Source organism: Peromyscus leucopus, chromosome 1 (assembly GCF_004664715.2).
Source record: "Peromyscus leucopus breed LL Stock chromosome 1, UCI_PerLeu_2.1, whole genome shotgun sequence".
NCBI classification, from domain to species: Eukaryota; Metazoa; Chordata; class Mammalia; order Rodentia; family Cricetidae; genus Peromyscus; species Peromyscus leucopus.
In genome coordinates, this window is record NC_051063.1 from 79,137,898 (window position 1) to 79,157,250 (window position 19,353).

At 46.2% G+C, this 19,353-nt stretch overlaps 1 protein-coding gene across 1 annotated transcript in view; it reads right to left on the reverse strand.

Annotated features, from left to right (window-relative positions):
- Katnip (katanin interacting protein) overlaps positions 1 to 19,353 on the reverse strand; it is a 174,413-nt gene that overhangs the window by 131,983 nt on the left and 23,077 nt on the right. The window contains exon 2 of the mRNA XM_028867907.2: positions 18,339 to 18,394. Coding sequence (XP_028723740.1) covers positions 18,339 to 18,394 — 56 coding nt within the window. The remainder of the gene's footprint in view (positions 1 to 18,338; positions 18,395 to 19,353) is intronic.

A 19,353-nucleotide genomic window follows, 5' to 3' on the forward strand; every position in this document is an offset into this window, starting at 1 on the left:
AGTGCTTTCAGAGGGACACCATCCATGCTAAACACCAAGTCCAGACCACCACAAATGCTATACCTACTTTGTGGGCCACTCAGCCCTGTAAACACATGGAGAAAAGTCTAGAAGAACACATGCCAGGTTTTAGTGGCAACAGTTACTCCAGGAGGGGTTAGGGAAGGATGGGAAAAATGATCAGCATTTCAGCCTGGTGAACAGTGAGTGAGTTTTTATCCGTAAGGAGGCTAGCTAGTTTCATGCAGTATTTGAATAACAAGTCAAATCACCCTCTCTCCTCCAAAATAAGTAAATAAGTAAATAGGGTCAGTGGCTCTTCTGTTCAGAGTACCATTGCTGTGCCCTCTGCAATGGTAAGATGGAGAGGCCCATACCCTGCTCCGGGCCACCTCCTGCCATTCCCTCGAAACCTCTCCCACCTTTAGTTGACTGCTCAAGACTTCCACTCCTTCCATTTCCTCTCATCTTATTCTCTCCCACCTACACCTACCCAACAACACAGCCACCAGCCCCTTCCCAGCACCCTCCATTGCTGCCCCCAAACAGCCACCACAGTGGCTGGGACCCCACAGTGGCTCACCTGGGTCCACTGCTCTAGCCCATTCTGTTCCCTCTGCAGATCTCTTGTTTCCCAGAGACCCTTTTGGTTTATCACTTCCTTCCTCTAAGCTCATTCTTCAATTGGGACTTCCGCAAGACCTGACCTAACAACTTCTGCATTCCATGTTGCTTCCACCCCACTTTGTTTTTTCTGATGTCCTTCATATTTTATTTATTGCTCAGAGTCTGCCTCCAATCATGAGGACATATATTCCAAGAATACATTGTTTCGTAGACGAGTGCCTAGCACATAGCAGGCACTCAGCACATACATTTGGTAATGAATGAATGAATGAAAGAACGAACGAACGAACGAACGATCTTCACTATGAAGCCCAGACCACATAAGTGGCCACATCAACCCCGTGTGCTATCCTCTCTTCAACAGGGGACTGACTGCTTGTGGCCCCTGAGCTCCTGCTTACAGCTGGGCTGAATCTGTTCTCCTGATCCCCCTTTCCACCCACTAATGCTGCTTCAGTGACATCTCTTCCTGAGGTCCCCGTGCTGCAGGCCAAAGCTTTCTTCCCTGGACCCGGGCCCTTTCCCCACCATGGCATGGTTAATAGGGTCCATTGCTCTGTGATGGGTGGAGGATTTGCCAAGGGCTTTGCATGCGTTAGGTCACCGGATCATCCCAACTGTAAAGCAGCCATTGCTATTCTCCCTGTTTTCCAGCTGTAGAAGCGGGGAGGCAGAGTGTGAGTTGAAGCCTAGCCTCACTGACTCCAAGGTCTAGAATGGGAATTTTACATCAGTGCCTCCATGACACTGGAAGTCCTGAGACTTCTGCAAAGACAAGGTGCCAAGCAAGCTCCAGAAAGAAATGACCATGGCTCCCACTGAGCACAAATGACAGGGGCTGATGTCACAGGCCTCAGGCATTGGTTAGCCCTCCCTGACACCACAGTTAGCCTGAGGCCCTTTCATTTGTCAAACTAAAACAAACAGCTGGACTGTGGACTCACCCTGTCCTGTCAGTCATAAGGTCACAGCCTAAGATTCCTGGAAGCCAGGTCAGGACCTGTGACCATGTTGCTGGCTGTGGGTGGCCCAGGAGCAACAGACACCAGAGTGAGCCAATAATCCTGGGAAGTTTAGATTAAAAGGTCTAGGAAGCTGATATTCTCTCTCTCTCTCTCTCTCTCTCTCTCTTCCTTTCTCTCCCTCCCTCCCTTCCTCCCTCCCTCCCTCCCTGCTTTATTCCCTCCCTCCATCAATATGTAGCCCTGATCTTCCTGCCCGTGCCTCCTGGGTGCTGGGATTAAAGGCCTGGCTACTCTCATGAAAGGGGGTAAACGAATTTAGAAGTCACTGAATTTTCTGCCAGATGAACTAAGAAATCAGGAAAGCTAAATTAGTCACGGTGGTGCCTTCCTGTAATCCCAGCACTTGGAAGGATGAGGCAGGAGGATTAGATGAGTTTAAGGCCCATCTGGGCTACAGAGTAAGTACCAGTGAGGTCTAGATGGCAAGACCTTGTCTCAAGAGAAAAAGGGAAAATGAGAGATAAGAAAGTAAGCCAGAAAGCTGGCTGGCACCAAGCATGAAGAAGGCTGCAGTAAGACTGAGCTATCAAAATAAGAGCTGCAGAGAGATGGTGTCCTGGGAGTCTGCAGTCCATCTGCTCATGACCTCACACACACCCTGCTCTGGGCTTCTGAGAGCCACCCCTCTTCAGAGCCTTGCATTGTCATGCCCAGTCCCCTTTTGCACCTCCAGATAGTGTTATTATTATTTTTTAATCCAAGTCCTGAGTAACACAATACTTAGCAAAAGTACCGTAAGAAATACCAGCATTACATGGAAAACACTTACCTCAGTGCCTAGCCATGGTAAATAACACCCACCATGTGGCTGCTAATATTTTCATAATCAAGCCACGAGGACATACTATTACAGGAACTGGACAAATTAATCATCTTATCTAGCCATCTAAATTACTCTTCCTAGGAAGGGTGGCATGCCATGGGACTTTGTCCTTGGTCCCATCCCAGGCCATAATTTTGTCAATGGCTGTTAGAGGCTGTTTATAAAGTCTGAGGATGACAAACAAAAGAAATGGGTGATGGAATCTCAGTTCAGGACAATTTTGACAGGTTAGAGATGAACTGAGGAAGGTTAGAGAATAGATTGCACTGGGAAGGGAAAGACCCCAGACAAGGAGAGGCACTGGGAGGGGAAGCAGGACTGAAAGAAAGCACACAGGGAAGAAAGAAGACAGGGCTTGAAGTCAACAGCACCGGGGCCCGGGGGATGGCTCAGACACCAAGTACCTATAGAAGCAGAAGGACCTGAATTCCGATTCCTAGCACAAATGTAAAAACCAGCCATGGCTGTGCAGGGCTGCAAGCCCAGTACTGGGATAGGGAGAGCAAAAACATATGGATCCTTGGAGCTCATTAGCTAAATAGCTAACAACGAGCTTCAGGTTCAGTGAGAGACCCTGTCAAAAAATAAGATGGTGAGCAATTGAGGAAGAGACTGACCATTGACCTCTCGCCTCTGCACATATCCGCACACACATGTATACACACAAAGCATGCTATAGCTCCAAAAACTACTGACACAACACAAGCAATACGTGTACTAGGAACACTGGCTCTGAGCTAGGCGTGGTGGTGCATACCTGTAATCCGTAATCCTAGCACTTGGGAGGCAAGGTAAAACACTGTCAACACAGGAAGGGAGAAGAAAGGGAGAGGAATGTTTGCTCGGGCGAGAGAGGGAAGGTGTTTAAGCACCTCCTGTGCACTTGGCATGCACTATTTTAATGGATACTTTCATTAGCTTATGAAGTAGCTGCTATTATCTTTGCCCTCATTTGACAGGTGAGGGGCTAAGACATAAAGAAGAAAAAAGACTTTGCCAAGTAGATTGGAGCAAGATAGCATCTAAACCAGTCATCCCTAGAGAACACACTTTGTCCCTACAGTCTACACTGAGTGGTCCACAGCTGGACTTCTTCATGGTTTTCAAGACAGAGGAAGGTGGCCAAGAAGGTGGAAATCCTACAGAAAGTCACCTTGAGAACTGGTCAGGTTGGCTCAGCTCGGGCAGAGGAGCTATCTACACAGCAGCCTCTTCCTACCCACATCCAAACAAGTGACACCATCCAAAAGCAGTGACAGCCTGGGCAAATGAGAGGGTGCCAAATGGCAGATTCTAAATGTTAAGAAATCCTGAGAACTGGATGGCAGACAGAGGTAGGAAGGAGCTGGGGACAGGGAAGGGTGTAGTGTACTGCTCCAAACCCAGAGGCAGCAAATCTTCAGGAAGATAGAGGCCCCAAGCTGGTGTCAGAGACTGGATGGCAACTCACAAGAAGTGAAAAAGGGGTCCTTCCACCTGCCCAGTGTTCAGGAACTATGACAGCGGATGTCTAGCACAGAAAGGCAAGACACAACTGGAGGAAAGGGGGATCCTGGGCTCAGAGACCAACTAATAGATCAGTGTCACATTACTGCAGCAAATTCCATCCCTTCCCAACAATCACTAGTGATAAATTACATTAGAAAACAAAACGACAAAATCAGGATCTAGAGAAAAGACAGGCAATCAAGGTACATATTTACAATCATCCAACGTCCAGGAAAACAACAGGAAGATGAGGGGCCAATTTAATAGTCATGAAAAATAACCAGAGAAAAACATAGTGATGTAAATAGAACCCTTATGACATATTTAAGCTATATCCAATGGCACATAATTGTCCTGTTTGTTTTTCTAGTAATTTAAGGCCAAGGCAGAAGGATCCTGAGTTGTGAGACCCTTTCTGGAAAGAAGCCAATAAATAAATTAATTAATAAGAAACAAAACAACCCAATAACAATATTTATTATTACCAGAAGGATAAAGGGGAATATTACATCCATCAAACAATAAGAGCTTATAAAAGAAAGAGTTAATTTGAAATCACACAAAGAAGATTTAGTTATTGAAACCATGCAGATCTGACGATAAAGTTAGAGTGAAAATTAGTGCTCTGGAAGATCACATGGAGGCATTTACCTACAACACAGAAATAAGGGCCAGCAAGATGTATAATGTTTGTTATTGGAGAGGTTTGAATCAGATGAGCTTTTATAGTTTCTTGTTAGAAGTGAAAATTAAGTTTTTCTCATAAGGCTATTGGCAGTTTTACCACAAAAGCCAAGTGAATCCTATTATTAGGCTAAAGGCCTGCAAATGTCAATCAGATTAAAACTGGCCAGCCACATATTTTTATAAATAAAGTTGTATTGGAACACAGTCACACTCATTAATGCTGCTTTGTATTTAGTGACAGAATTGAGTAACTGAGGGGTGTGGTGGCACATGCCTTTAATTCTAGCACTTGAGAGGCAGAGGTAGGCAGATCTCTTTGAGTTTGAGGCCAGTCTGATCTACAGAGTGAGTTCCAGGACAGCCAGGTCTATGTAAAGAAACTCTGTCCAAAAAAAAAAAAAAAAAAAGAGTAACACAGACTATATATGCACATAAACATTAAAATGTCTATTTTCTGGTCCTTTTAAAAAAAACAAAGGTTGGTAATGCCTGGTTTAGGGCATTCTTAATTGGATTTTCTGTTATTTGCGACCAAATGTACTTTTGACTGAACAATAAAGAAACACTTAAACAAACAAAGTTCTGGAAAGATGAACATCTGAGCCAGGTGTGTTGGTATAAATGTACAACCCAGCACTTCAAAGGCTGAATTAGGTTTGGGGCACATAGTGAGTTCAAGGTTATCTTGAGCAACAGAGTGAAATTCTATCTCCAAAAAAAAAAAAAAGAAAAGAAAAGAAAAGAAAAAAACTAGTTGATCAAACTGCTAATAGTTAGAAAGAGAATGAGATGAGGAGTAAACTGGATATGGTAGGGAGTATATGCATGGAGGTTGGGGTGGGGGGCAGAGGATGCCAGGTGTCTTAAACCACTTTCCCTTCAGGCAGAGTCTCTCACTGAACCTCAAGTCAACACTTCAGCAAGGCTAGATGTCCAAACAGTCCTCCAGATCTGCTCATCTTTCCCCACAATGCTTAGGTTATAACATATATGAACATTTACATGGGTGCTGGGGGCTCAAACTCAAGTCCTCATACTTGTACAGTAAGCTCTCTTACCCACTGGGACACCTCCTCAGCACCAAGGGGTATATTTAGGTAATATACAAAGGACACATTTTTAATAATGACATTCTATTCTAATTACTTTGCAACTTGAATTATCTAAGAAAAACTGAAGGTCTACTTCACAATGGTAAGGAATGAACTTCTAGTACATAAAATACACACACACACAGAGAAAGAGAGAGAGAGAGAGAGAGAGAGAGAGAGAGAGAGAGAGAGAGAGAGAGAGAGAGATGAACTTTATAGATACATTTAAAAGAAAAACCAGACATAAAAATTACATACATTGTGATTTGTCTTATATAATGTTCAAACAGGCAAAATTGTCCAGGTCATGGTTACTTTGGAGAAATGTTAGCTGAGAAGGTTCATGAAGAAGTCTTCTGGGCACTAGGTGTGCTCTCTATTTTGATGTAGGTAGTGCGAATATGGGTGCATTTACACAAAAGTTCATAGAAGGGATGTCTATTTCATTATACATAAATTATTCTTCAATCAGTAAAATGGTTAAGGCTGGAGGGAGAGAGATGGCTCAGCAGTTAAGAGCACTTGCTGCTTGTGCAGAAGACCTGGGTTCAATTCCCAGCACCCACATGGCAGCTCACAACCATCTATAACTCCAGTTTCAGGGAATTTGATGCCCTTTTCTGTCTTCTGTGGGTACCAGGGATACACATGGTGTATAAACACCCATATATATAACAACATAAAATATAAATTTTTTAAATTAGGGTGTATAATGGAAGATAGACATTTTCCAACTATCTCTAATTAAATGATGAGATGTCCAAAAAGTTCTAAAGTATTTGTAATTCTGTAGGGAAAATGCTTGAAGAAAATACAAAAACAAGTAAGATTGAGGCTGACAAGATGGCTTGATGGACAAAGATGCCTGCTACCAAACTTAAGGAACTGGGTTTGGATCTACTGGATTCACATATGGTAGATGGAGAAAACCACCTCCTGCAATGGTGTCCTCAGAACTCCACATGTGCCCCATGGCATGAACATGCATGAAGACATAAATAATAAGACATACAAATAAATGAACATGATTAAAAATATTTTAAAACAAAATTAGGTAGTAAAATAGAGTCATTTTTATAGTTTTATATATGTTTTAGTTTCTCTACAATCAGCATTCATTAGTTTAAGAATCTTGAGCCAGTAGTGGTGGCACACGCCTTTAATCTCAGCACTCAGGAGGCAGAGGCAGGGTCTCTTCGAGTTCAAGGCCATCCTGGTCTATAAAGCTAGTTCCAGGACACCAGGGCTACACAGAGAAACCCTGTCTTGAAAAACTAAAAAACCAAAACCAACCAACCAAACAAAAGAGTCTTAGAAAAAGACTAAAAATGTATGTAGATGGTGCAGGCTTCTACAGGTGTCCTCAGTGTGAGTCCACTCCTCCTGCTCCAGCTCCACGGGTGCCAGTCAATAGAGGGTTAGGTCAGAAGAAAGAAACTGAAACACAGAGTCTGCAGATTCTGTTTTGAGAACTCTACATATATTATCCCCTCAATTATCTCTACAACTCCACAAGGAGGTAAATGGCACCTCCATTCTGTAGAGAGAGAAACTGAGGCACAGAGAGGTTATAAACGTCCAGAGATGGCATAGCTATTAAGTGGTACGGCTGGGATGCAAACCTTGGCCGTGTGACCCAGACCCTGACCTGGATTGCTCTGCCATGCCAACTCTTTCCATCAGTCAGACATGAGTGGCCTGAGGATGCTGTCTTAGAAGTGTTATATTTCTCTATTGGGGAAGCAGATGAATTCCTGACTGGATGTGTACTGTTGATATGAACATGCCCATCTCAAAGAGCCCAATACCTCAGACCCATGAAAATGGCAAGGTCTTCCTCAGGTCAGGCTCAGGAGAATGGCAAAGGCTGTCCAGAGTACAAATGTTGACTGTTTATAGAGAGTATCAACCATAGCTTCCTCCTCTCAGATGACTGCAGCCTGAGACTAGTTCCATACAGAGACCCTTAATACAGCCTGACAGTTGCTTCCAGAACATTCACACAGCACTGGAGATTGTAAGTCATCTAGAGATGACATAAGTCTACAATGTGTAGGTTGCACACAAATGCCAAACACAGCCTGAGCTTCTCATATCCATGGGGTCCCTGGAAGCAACTTCTGTAGAGACTGTGTGATGGGGAGATACACAATGACTGTAATGGCCTCTGATCAGAACCCACTGCGGTTAACTACTCCTTTGGTTGGGAGAGGTATGAGATGAAAAATATCTCAGTCTTACGCCATCTGGCCATTGCCACCTCTGCTCTCTGACCTGTCCAGACAGTGGATACAGGCCAGGGTCCTTATTGTAGCTATGAGCCTACAATAAGGTTGGGGGAAAGGAGAAAATGTGGCATGGAAGAGAGCCAGCTTGTGGCCAGAGTTGGGCTGGGCCTGGTGTTTCTCCCACCTCCCATGTATCACTAGGAGAGGAAGGCCTGCTGAGCACCATTCTACATACAGAGACAGATGCTAAGAATGTGCCCTAAAAGGCCTCCTGCTGGCACCTCTTTCTCTGGCAGCACAATGTAGCACACCGGCTTGGCTCTACACCTACTAGGCTACCTGACTTCCTACATGGAAGAGCAGGACAACACTGCTGAGTACAGTGAGTGGAGACGTCACTTGGTGTCTGTCAGCTCTATTACTCCTGTTGCAAAGTGACCATGTGCTTGATGGCTTTTTCCTGCCCACTATATTTTTTCTGGTCTTCTGTGATACTAAACTGATTTCCTTTTGGGAAGTTATCCCTTTCTAACTATGTAAACGTGGGACTCCTCACTCCTCGTTTGTGACCTGGCTGATGGGTCTCAGTCTGGGCACTCGACTTGGCTGACCCCCAGACTGCCAGAACTGCTGACAGTGAAGGCACTGGCAGAAAGGAGGGGGGTAAGGTGAGGGAAAGCAGCACCCTCCACTTACTCAGGGCTACAGTGAGTCAGGTACTCTTTCTGGTTCCCAGTTTGGCTGGTACCGCTTCCATCACCATCTTACATATGAAACAACTAAGGCTCCATGGTGTCCAAGCTTCCTGAGCAATGGAGGAGCCAGGACTCATTGCCAGGCTCTCTGACTCCAGCCCTTGGCACAGACTTACTGGCCTTTATGCAGTGAGCCTAGGGTAGCTGGCAGCCACCTTGCTACAGACAGGGAATTGTATGCATGAAGAGGGATTGCCATAGGAAAAGGAGGTGTCCAGAGGAACTGAGTCTGAACACTTGGATGCTGCTATACCTGATTATGCTGGCTAGTTTTACAGCAACTTGACACAAGCTAGAGTCCTTTAGAAAGAGGAAACCACATTTGAAAAAATGCTCCAACTAGATTAGCCTGTGGGAAAGCCTGTGGTCTAATTTTTTATTGATGTTTGATGTGGAAGGGCCCAGCCCACTGTAGGTGGTACCACCCTTGGGCTGGTGGCCCTGGGTGCTATAAGAAAGCAGGCCGGGCAAGCCACGAGGAGCAAGCTAGTAAGCAGCACCATGACTTCTGCATCAGCTCCTGCCTCCAGGTTCCTGCCCCACTTGAGTTCCTGCCCTGACTGCCTTCAGTGATGAACTGTGATGTGGAAGAGTAAGGGAAGTAAACCCTTTCCACTCCAAGTTGCTTTTTGTCATCATGTCTCATCACAGCAACAGAAACCCTAACCCAGACACTGATGTTGCCTACTATGAAGTTTTCAGCAATGTGAGGCTGCAATTTCCCCTTTTTCAATGAAGCTAGTGTAAGGACTTCTATTACTCATGCAGGGCCCAGGGCAACACAGACTATGGATCCTAGTAAGGTTGAAGCCACTGGCTTTTGTCAGACCTAGATGACCAGAGTGCTAACAGCACAGACGGGGAAGCAAGTGTCCTCACGTCAGGGGTGGCAACAGGACCAGGACCATGCGACTGTTGCCCACTCAGGGGTAAAAGCTGCTTCCATCCTGGAGACATCTTTCCTGAGGCACTTGCATGTGCCACCTTTCCTTAGATGGTACCATTCTCATTTCTAATAACATTCTCTATTCCACACACTGCTTTTTTCAAGGGGAGGGAGGAGGCAAGCGTTACAGGCAATTTCATGCCTCAGATCTGAGGATAGAGGAGACTTTGATGATGCTCTGTACAAGGGCACATTGCTTATCCAAAACAGACTCTTTCTGCTCAGAAATTGCAGCTCTCTGAGGGGTTTTTTCCTAGAGTTTAATCTTCTTCTAGGAGCTTAGCTGATACCAGAAAGGTTTTATACATGTCAATCTCCTTCCTGGCATTTTATCAGAAATTGATTCTCTCTGCTGCTTGGCACATGAGTCTTGGCCTTGCCCTTGTTCAACTAGGGTTTGGGAGGCTGGGTTTATAGATATATCTCTGCAGCTCCCAGGGGTCTCAGGGCATCTGGGGGTTCAGAGGTAAGGCAAATCCTACAGGAAGGATTATGGCTGCTCTCTGATGGTACTACATGGTAACCAACACTGGGCTCATCTCTCTCCCAGAAAGACTTCTACTCTATCTTTTGGCTTTGAAACAACTTTCCACAATTATTTGTGTGGGGGGAGGGTGGGAGTGTGTATAGGTCACGGGACAAACTGTGGTAGTCCATCCTCTCTTTCTACCATATGGGTCTCAGAGATTGAACTCAGGTCATCATGATTAGCAATAAGTGCCTTTAACCATCCGGCCAGCCCGGCATCTTGGCTTTGAGGGCATTTGCCTTCCAAACATGCTTCTTCCCCCTGCAAGCCCTAAACTATAATCTTCATCATCTCTGGAGCTCTGGGGATATACAGACATGGCTTAAAGCACTTCATCCCCTAGACCCTACAGAATACATATCAACCCTATGGTACCAATTCTGTATCATCCCTACCCTAGAGAGGGAGCTGTGGAGTCAAAGAGGCTGAGTCACTTGAGCGACAGAGTGAACCTAGAACCCAGAGCCCCTCCTGCAGGGGTCACAGGCTTCCTACCTTGCTGCATGACTTGCTTGCCCTGTTTAAAGTCCCAAGGGCCACTGCTGGCCAATTTCTCAAAATCTACAGAGACCAGGACCTCACAGTGCAGAAAGATGGACAATGCTAATTTCACACTGGGAATGCATTTGGCAGTTGAATCCAAAATGGGATTTCATTCTTCTCGGCCCAGAAATCAGAACTCAAAGGTTTCCTTCCTGCCAGAGTGAGCATTTGGAGAGTCCACTGTCACAGCAGGGTCTAGTGACACAGCGTGCACTCTCCTTGCTCACTCCTTCTTTTCCCTTTCAAGTGCTTTCTTCCTCCTCCTCCTCCTCTTCCTTTTGTGCTACTGATCAAACCTAGAGGCATGCACATGCAAGGCAAGCACTCTCTCCCTGAGCCTCAACCCTAGTATAAACACTCCCCCGACCCCCAAAGACAAGATCTTATATGTATGAGAGAGGACGGACAGCTCGCAGTCACCCAGAAGACCAAGTTGCAAGGGTGCTAAGAATTAAGTTGGAGAAGGAAGGAGGTGTGTGTTGCTGGACGGTTGGTGGCACTGGGACCCTACAAGAAGACTTGCTACTCTCACTGAGCTAAGGGCTAAGAGATGGCTCCCAAAAGTGAGCTTCTAGACATGCCTGCAAGTCCTTCTCAAGCAAACTGCCCTGCTGCCATCCACAAGGAGACAAGTAGCCTGGGGAAGCTTGGGGTGGCCCATCACAGGCTCGAAGAGGCAGTGCTGCCAAAGCCAGTCACACTTGACTCTGGTCAGCAATCAAGAACGCTGTCCTTATCAAGACCATGACTGGAAAGAGTACAGAGACAACTAGTCAAACTAGTGGAGACACATGAACTGTGGACCAATAGCTGAGGAACCACCATGGAACTGGACCAGGACCTCTGGATAAGTAAGAAAGTTGTTTAGCTTGAACTGTTCAGGGGGCCTCCAGGCAGTGAGACTGGGACCTATCTTTAGTTGCATGAGCCAGCTTTTTGGAGCCTGGGGCCTATGCTGAGACACTTGGCTCAGCCTTGGTGCAGGGAGGAGGGGATTAGACCTGCCTCAACTGAATGTACCAGGCTCTGCTGACTCCTCAGGGGAGACCTTGCCCTGGAGGAAGTGGGAATGGGGGAATGGTAGGTTGGGGGAAAGGCTGGGGGGTGGGAGGAGGGAAGACAGGGGACTCTGTGGTTGATATGTAAAACGAATAGAAAATCTCGTAATAAAAAGAAGAAAAAAAAAGAACGCTGCCCTTTTCATGCACTATTAGCAGACGGACTGGAAATGTTGTTTTCAATAAAGCATATACCCTTTGATACAATTGTTCTAGTCTAAGGAGTTTACCTTTGGCTGCTTTAGCACATGTGTATTAAGTCCCTGCTCTAGATTATCCTTAACATACTTTTATTATAGTAAGAGACCATTAATAGCCTAGGCAGTCATTACCAGGAATTAGTAGCACACTCACGTTATGAATTAGCACCCGAATTCAATCTGAGCTGACATGCAATTGCAGCCTGTATTGACCCCACTTGGTATGCTACTCATGATGTGCTGTGCATAGGTGAGCATGCTGCATCACAGGTATTCAGGCAGGACCTACTGGGATGGCGTTACTTTCCAGACATAAGGAGATGAAACACATTTATCTCAAAGTTTCCAAGTAAAGGATCATGTTCTAGTACATCCGTGGTGAAAGAGAAGGGCATCGTAAAAAGAACAAAGGCAGTCTACATGTCCTGCTACAGGATGTCTTCCAAGACTGGTTAGGTGTGAGGAGGAAGGAGGGAGGAGGGAGAGAGAAGGGATATGGAAGAGAGGGAGGGAAGGAGAGAGAGACCTGTTGGGGTTGGGACCTAGGGCAGATGCTGGATGTCTTGAGAGTGATCCACAGCACCACAGTTTAAAAGAAGAAAGTCATTCCTCATTGATGGACTGCTACCTGGAAGTGTAACCTGAAATAAACCCTTTCCTCCCCTAAAAATGAACAAACAAGGAAACAAAAACACAAAAGGAGAAGCCAGATTAAATCACACACTACTGTGTTAAATAAGGCTGGGTATCTGATCCCCCAAGAAAAGTCATCATTTAGATAAAGGCCCTATTCCCTCAGGAACTTAAAGAAAGTTCCTGCTTGCTAAAAACGGTATCATTCTCCTTTTCTCTGGCAAGAGGAACATGTGGCTCTTCCATGAACTTCTAACTGTGGTGTCTATTAACTTGTCAAGGTCAATACTAGTCTCCAGGCTCCCCCAGTCCTGCACACAAGCTCCACCCAGCTCACAAGCCCCTTATTCCTCTTCCCATTTCTACCTCGAAATCTTTCTCTTGTTGCTTCTCTTCGCTTTCCTGGGAGACAGCCTTGGCAATTTGAAATAAACCTTTTCCCTTTTCACCCATGGAGAGGCTATTCTGGTTTCTGTATGCACCCATTTCACTGGGGAGATAGTTCAATTAGTATAGAGCTTGCCTTGCAAGCCAGGGACCTGAGTTCAATTCCTAAACTGATGTTTATTTTTTTAATTAGAAAATCAGCTGTGGTAGCACAGATTTGCAGTCTCAGTGCTGGGCAGGTGACAGGTAGATCTCTGGTGCTCTCTGGCCTACTTGGTAGATTCCAGGACAATGAGAGACCATCTCAAAACAAACAAACAAACAAAAAAGATGAACAGCACAGCACCTGAGGAGCATCACTCATGATATCATCTGGCACGCAGGCACATGCACACAAATGCACACATAGTCCCATCTGCACACAAAACCACCGAGGAGAAAGTAGGTGGATGGGAACAGGGCACCTATGACTACTAAGCTAGAAGAACACATTCGTGGTTGTCTCTTGAAAAGGGAACTGAGGACCACTATCAGGAGCATAGTAAACCTTTTGTTATTGCTGTGCTAAGGATTGAACTTGAGGCCTCAGACATACTAGGTAAGTGCTTTGTCATGGAGCCACATCCCCAGCCCCTTCTCTCAAATATTGATTGGACAGCTGATTTTATCCCACCCACCTCCTGCCCCACCTCTGAATGGAGCTCCCAGACAGGGAAAGGTGATTCCAAAAGCATCAAGAGAGCAAGGAGAGAGAGTGTGAACCTGCTCTTGGTGGCACACTGAATTGACAGATGCGCTATTTCCTGAGATCCAGTTCTCTCCGACTCTGTCTGGGAAATGAGAGAGGCCCCTTTAATCTTGCACCTAGAGGAATGGTGTGTGAGAGTGCGCACGCATGCACAAGCAGGCAAGCTTAAGGTTTCTAAATGGGAGAGTTAAATGGCTTTTACAGTCCTTTACAAAGTGAGCTTACAGATGAGTGGTTTTTAGAATCTCCAATCAACTGCAAAAGATGGCAGTCCATTACCACAAGAGGCTCATGGAGTGGTTAAGAGCGGAGGCTCAGGAGGTAACCTAAATAGGGCTCACTTACTGGGATACCCATCCAGGAAGTAGGAAGGCTAGAGTCTACCCAAAACCCAGCCTGTGCCAGGGAGGCCCCTAGAGGAAGTGTAACTGCGGGCTTTCTCCCTGTTGACATAAACACAATAGATAGCCAAACATCCATGGGACACTATGGAGCAAAGGCTGCTGGAATTGAACTAGGTAGCTGCACTGCATACTAGCTCTTCCTGGATGGCATTGCCAAATAAAGTCAGAGGGCTCAAGGGACTAGAGGCCACCTGCTCAGCTGTGACATCTATGTGACTCTGAAACCTACACTGTGGCCCTCAGTGTACACTGAGGCCCTAATTCTTAGAGCTGCAGGGGTCCTGCGCAGCAGGAGGACATGTCCCCATCACCATGTGCCCTAGTCAGCAGTGTGCCCACTGTGAGATGGGAGGGTTAGGTTAGATGGTGAATAAAAACGTCTCTTTCCCCTGGGATTTTTCTTGAGCTTTTTAAAAAAGCACCGTATGACAAATTTGCTTCCTAATGATTTTTGAGTAAACTACAATGGCCACAATTTCAAAATCATTAATAATTCATGACCAGAGGCCATAAACTACATAATCTCTACAGGCAGGAATCATGAATACTCGTTAGAGGTGAGGCCAAGAATATTTTTACCAACTGAACTGAAAGTATTTGCTGCTGCAGAGCAGTCATCAAGGGACATTTCAGAACCAAATGTGGCCTTTCCAGCACCTCAGCTCAGCCCGCCTCTTCCAGGAAGCCTGTCCTTCCTCTGGGGCCTAGAGGCCTATGTGGGTATTCTGTGCTGTTCATCATTCTCCCTCTGGATCTCTGTCTGTGGCATCTGGAGTCAGTGGTGGCTGAGGGGCTGGGTACCAGGCAGGCTGTGCACAGTACATGGGGGATTAGCAGGCAGGGCTGCCTCATGCTCTAGAAACCCATTCTCATCCTCATCTGCACGTGGGCACTGCTATTGGTTAATAAATTCGGGTGTCTGGATCCACACCTGGAGCTTGACTAACCAGTCTGAAGAGACCTAGCAGAAGAGCTCAAAACTCCCAGACAGGCCAGGTGTGATGACATAACCTTTTAAACCCAGCACTGGAGGCAGAGGCGGGACGATCACAGGTTCAGGCACTGGAGAGATGGCTCAGTAAGTGAATAAAGCATTTGCCTCACAAGTGCAAGGACAAGAATTCAGATTCCCAGAACCAACACAAAACCTAACAGGGGGCTGGGGGGTGGTAGCGCATGCCTTTAATCCCAGCACTCCGGAGGCGGAGGCAGGTGGATTTCTGTGAGTTCGAGGCCAACCTGGTCTACAGAGTGAGTTCCAGGACAGGCTCCAAAGCTACACAGATTAACCCTGTCTTGGAAACAAAACAAAACAACAACAATAACAACAAAACCCGACAGGGGTGGCAACCACCTGTATAATATCAATACTTGGGAGGCAGAGACAGGATCCCTGTGGCAAGCTGGCTAGCTAGACTAGATGAAATAGGCAAAGTCAGAGTTCAGGGAGAGAGCCTGTCTTTACGTAAAGTGAAGACCAATAGTAAGCAAGTAATACACTCAACTTCAACTTTGGGCCTCCACACACATGCACCTGCATAGACTCAAACACATGCATACCACACACACACACTTAGGGGAAAGAAGAAAAAGAGGGAGAGAGGTAGGAGAGAGAGGACTTCAATAGGGCAGGAGCCAAACACAGCACTACTTTAGGTTAAATGTGGCCTGGCAAGCTCACGGGGACCCCCACACCCCTCACTGTGTCAGCCCGTGACCCCACACAAGGAAGGCACAGTCCTCATTTGACCCAGGTGGAAACGGCATTTCCACCCTCTGGGGAGGGAGTGGCCCACAGAACTAACTTCACTGGAGAAAGAACATGTCACCCGTCCCCAGCTGCTTATTCCAAGCAGCTCTGACAAAGAGACAGCTTATCTTTGCCTTACCTTTCATGGTGACACGGATTGATCTACGGCTGGCAGTCTACACAGTGCCAACGACTAGTGAGGGGACGGGTACAGAGAGGCAGGGTTGGGGAGGCCAAGTTCTGGGGACCAAGGAAAAAGCCCAGCAATGCGCTATTAGCCTTGTTCTTTGTTTTTCAAACCAAACTGGAAGCCTGTTGAGACAGTCAACGTCACCCTCTCTTTCAGAGGGCCTGAAGCCATCTTCAACATCTTTTAGAATTCAACCTGGGCGTTGAGATAAACAGCCTTGTGTTTTGTTTTTCACTTCAAGCACTTTTTAGAAGAGAAATGATCTGAAATGCTCTCAGGCAATTGGCACAATGGAGATGCTGGGAAAGTAGCAATTAAGAGGTTCTGTTGCTAAGAGAGGGCAGAGGGAGAAAGAACAGGAAGCTCGATTTATTCCATCAAATACACACACACACCCCTGGCCGCCAGGAACACAGGACTTGATCAAAGAGCCCTATGGTAACATGTGGTCCTTATGCCACTTCCTGCCCACCTGAGCTTTAAAGGTCTTGTGTTTTCCTTATGCATGTCTCTCTGACTTTGACCATGTTGTTTCCTTGGACTAAAAAACTCCTGCTTATTCTTTAAGAGGAGCCTGTCTATCATCTTTTCCACAAAGACTTCTTTCATGTTTCCTTAGACAAGGTCTTGCTATACATGCTAGACTGACCTTGAACTTCAAATCATCCTTCCTCGACCTTCAAAGAGGGGAGATTATAGGCCTATCCACCTTTCTTTTTTTCTTAAGATTAATTTTATTTCTAATTATGTGTATGTGTGTGCCTGTGTGGGTATGCACATATGAGTGCAGGCGTCTGTGGAGGCCAGGAGAGAGTGTCAGATCTGGAACTGGAGTTACAGGTGGTTGTGAGCCAGCCTATGTGGATGCTGGGAACCCAACTCTGGTTCTCTGGAAGATCAGGGCATATGCTTAATCTGCTGACTGATTCTCAAGCCCAGCAGAGCCTTTCTTGATTCTGCAGACAGGTTAGGAGACTTGGTTGCTGCCCTTCTCTCCACTTTCTCTACCTTATGATGTTTCTCACGCTGGAGAGCAAAGGTCCTGGGGCACTTCTCTTCTAAGTACACAGCACACATAGCAACTGTTGTCACACTATCCTCAGTCCCAGTGCCGAGGTCCTGAGCAAACAGGCTCAGTGGCGCAGCTTTCCAGAATGGTCAAGTACTGTGTCAAAGTGAGTCCTTGGCTGGAGAGATGGCTCAACCATTAAAGGCTAGGCTTACAACCAAAAAGACAAGAAGTGAGGCCTGGCCCTGGGTGTGGTGGAACACACCTGTAAGTCCAGAACTTAAGAGGAGTAGGAGAGGGCTGGAGAGATGGCTCAGAGGTTAAGAGCACTGGCTGCTCTCCCAAATGTCCTGAGTTCAATTTCCAGCAACCATGTGGTGGCTCACAACCATCTGTAATGAGATCTGATGCCCTCTTCTGGCCTGCAGACATACATGCAGACAGAACACTATACATAATAAAAAAATAAATTAAAAAAAAAAAAGAGGAGTAGGAGGGTCTCTAGTACAAGGCCAGCCTGGGCTCTATTGCAAGTTCTAGACTATTCAACAATCTGGGCTGAGACTTCATGTCTCAGGAGAGAAAAGAAAAGAAAAAGCCAATCCCCCCCTTCCCCCCCTTTCTTTCTGTTTATTTTCCCCATACTGTAACCTATCCTGCCTTATGGCTTGTTTGGAAGCTCCTAGACCCAGATGAGGTTGAAAGACAACCCTTTAAATTCTTAGAAAAGATGAAAGTGACTCTGTACTCTTTGGAAACCCAAGACTCAGGAGCTCTTGCAGCTGGTGCCCCTCCTTAGACCCTGGCACTCCATGGCTGGAGATGGAGACAGCATGTAGAGAACAAGGCACCTTGATTAGCACCCAGCAAGCCCTGCAGACACAAGCGAGCCCTAGCTGAGAGCAAGGGAGCCTGGCCTGTCAGCAAGACTCTCAAGGAAAGCCAGACTGCTGACTCACAGACTCAGGGACTAAATGCATGGCTCTTGTTCCAAGCCGCTGAAATCCGGAGTTAGCATTACGCCATACTGGTCAATGTGCTCAGTGAAAGATCATTACAAATGACAATGGGTCGATGTGTCTAGCTGCCAGCTCTCACTTGGCCTAGGATTTGGGCTGGAAACCTTCTTCTTCAAGAGAAAGGAGAAGGAGGTCACAGAACGCCTGTTCACACCCTCCCATCTCCAGGCTCTTGCAAACAGCAGTGGATGCAGTTACCTCCTTTCTCTCTCGAGAGCAGGACCGACTTCTCTCCACCTTCCGCAGGGCCTGACCTGTAGCAGTTCAAAAGCAGAAGCAGAGATTAAGGCTGCTTGGGAACAACCAGTTTATCACCACAAAAGCTTTTTATTTGCAAACTAGAAAGACAGGACCAATCATAATGAGATGATTCTAAGAAAATGTAGCCTGTTATTATAATGGGAAAATGGCACACTTTTGAAATGGACCAACGGCAAGGAAAATGGTAATTCACACACTCACAGTATTTGACTATAATGAACAAACCTCCAGCCCTTTAATCTGGGCCATTATCTGCACTCTGAAAGGGCCAAGGGACTGTAGTTTTCCCTGTCGAATTACATTTCTATTAAATTGTTTGGAATTACATAAAACGCCTTCCATAAAAATGCCTTCTGCTGTCTGCATAGTCATAAACTTAGGTGGGTGCATTCTGAGGCGCTGCAGCAAACCCTAGAGTCACAGCTCAGGTGACGTGCAGAAGTGAATTAGCAGTAATCACATGCGCTTCACATAATGGGCAATTTCAGAGAGAATCGTTGCTTTTCTCTGAAAGCCTTAGACCAGCATTTGAAGGTATGCGTAATGTCAGGAGGCATCATCTCCTGCAAACGCACTTTCCAAAAGCATGTTTTCACACCTGTGATGGGAATGTCCACTAGAAGAGCTCCTAGCAGACTGCCTTGGTATTGAAATCTAAAACAGAAGTCATCGTTTCTTGTCAGTGTGTCTACTAAACTGCCCTACTTGACTCCCATGGGGCTCTGTGTGACGGCCACAACCCCAGGTCCTGTTAGGGAAGAGCTCTTAGAAGGCAGCGGCAACAGGCTCGGTGACCGTGGAGTGAGAGAGGGGAGATGGGGCCAAGGCTCAGACAAAAGGGGTTTGTTTTCGATGGTTTTCATGTTACCTGCTGCTAAAGTTGAGTCTTGAATGTCCGTATGTCATGCTTTGAGTTTTTAGGATGTAGGACCTGGCTGGAAGAAGCAGGGAG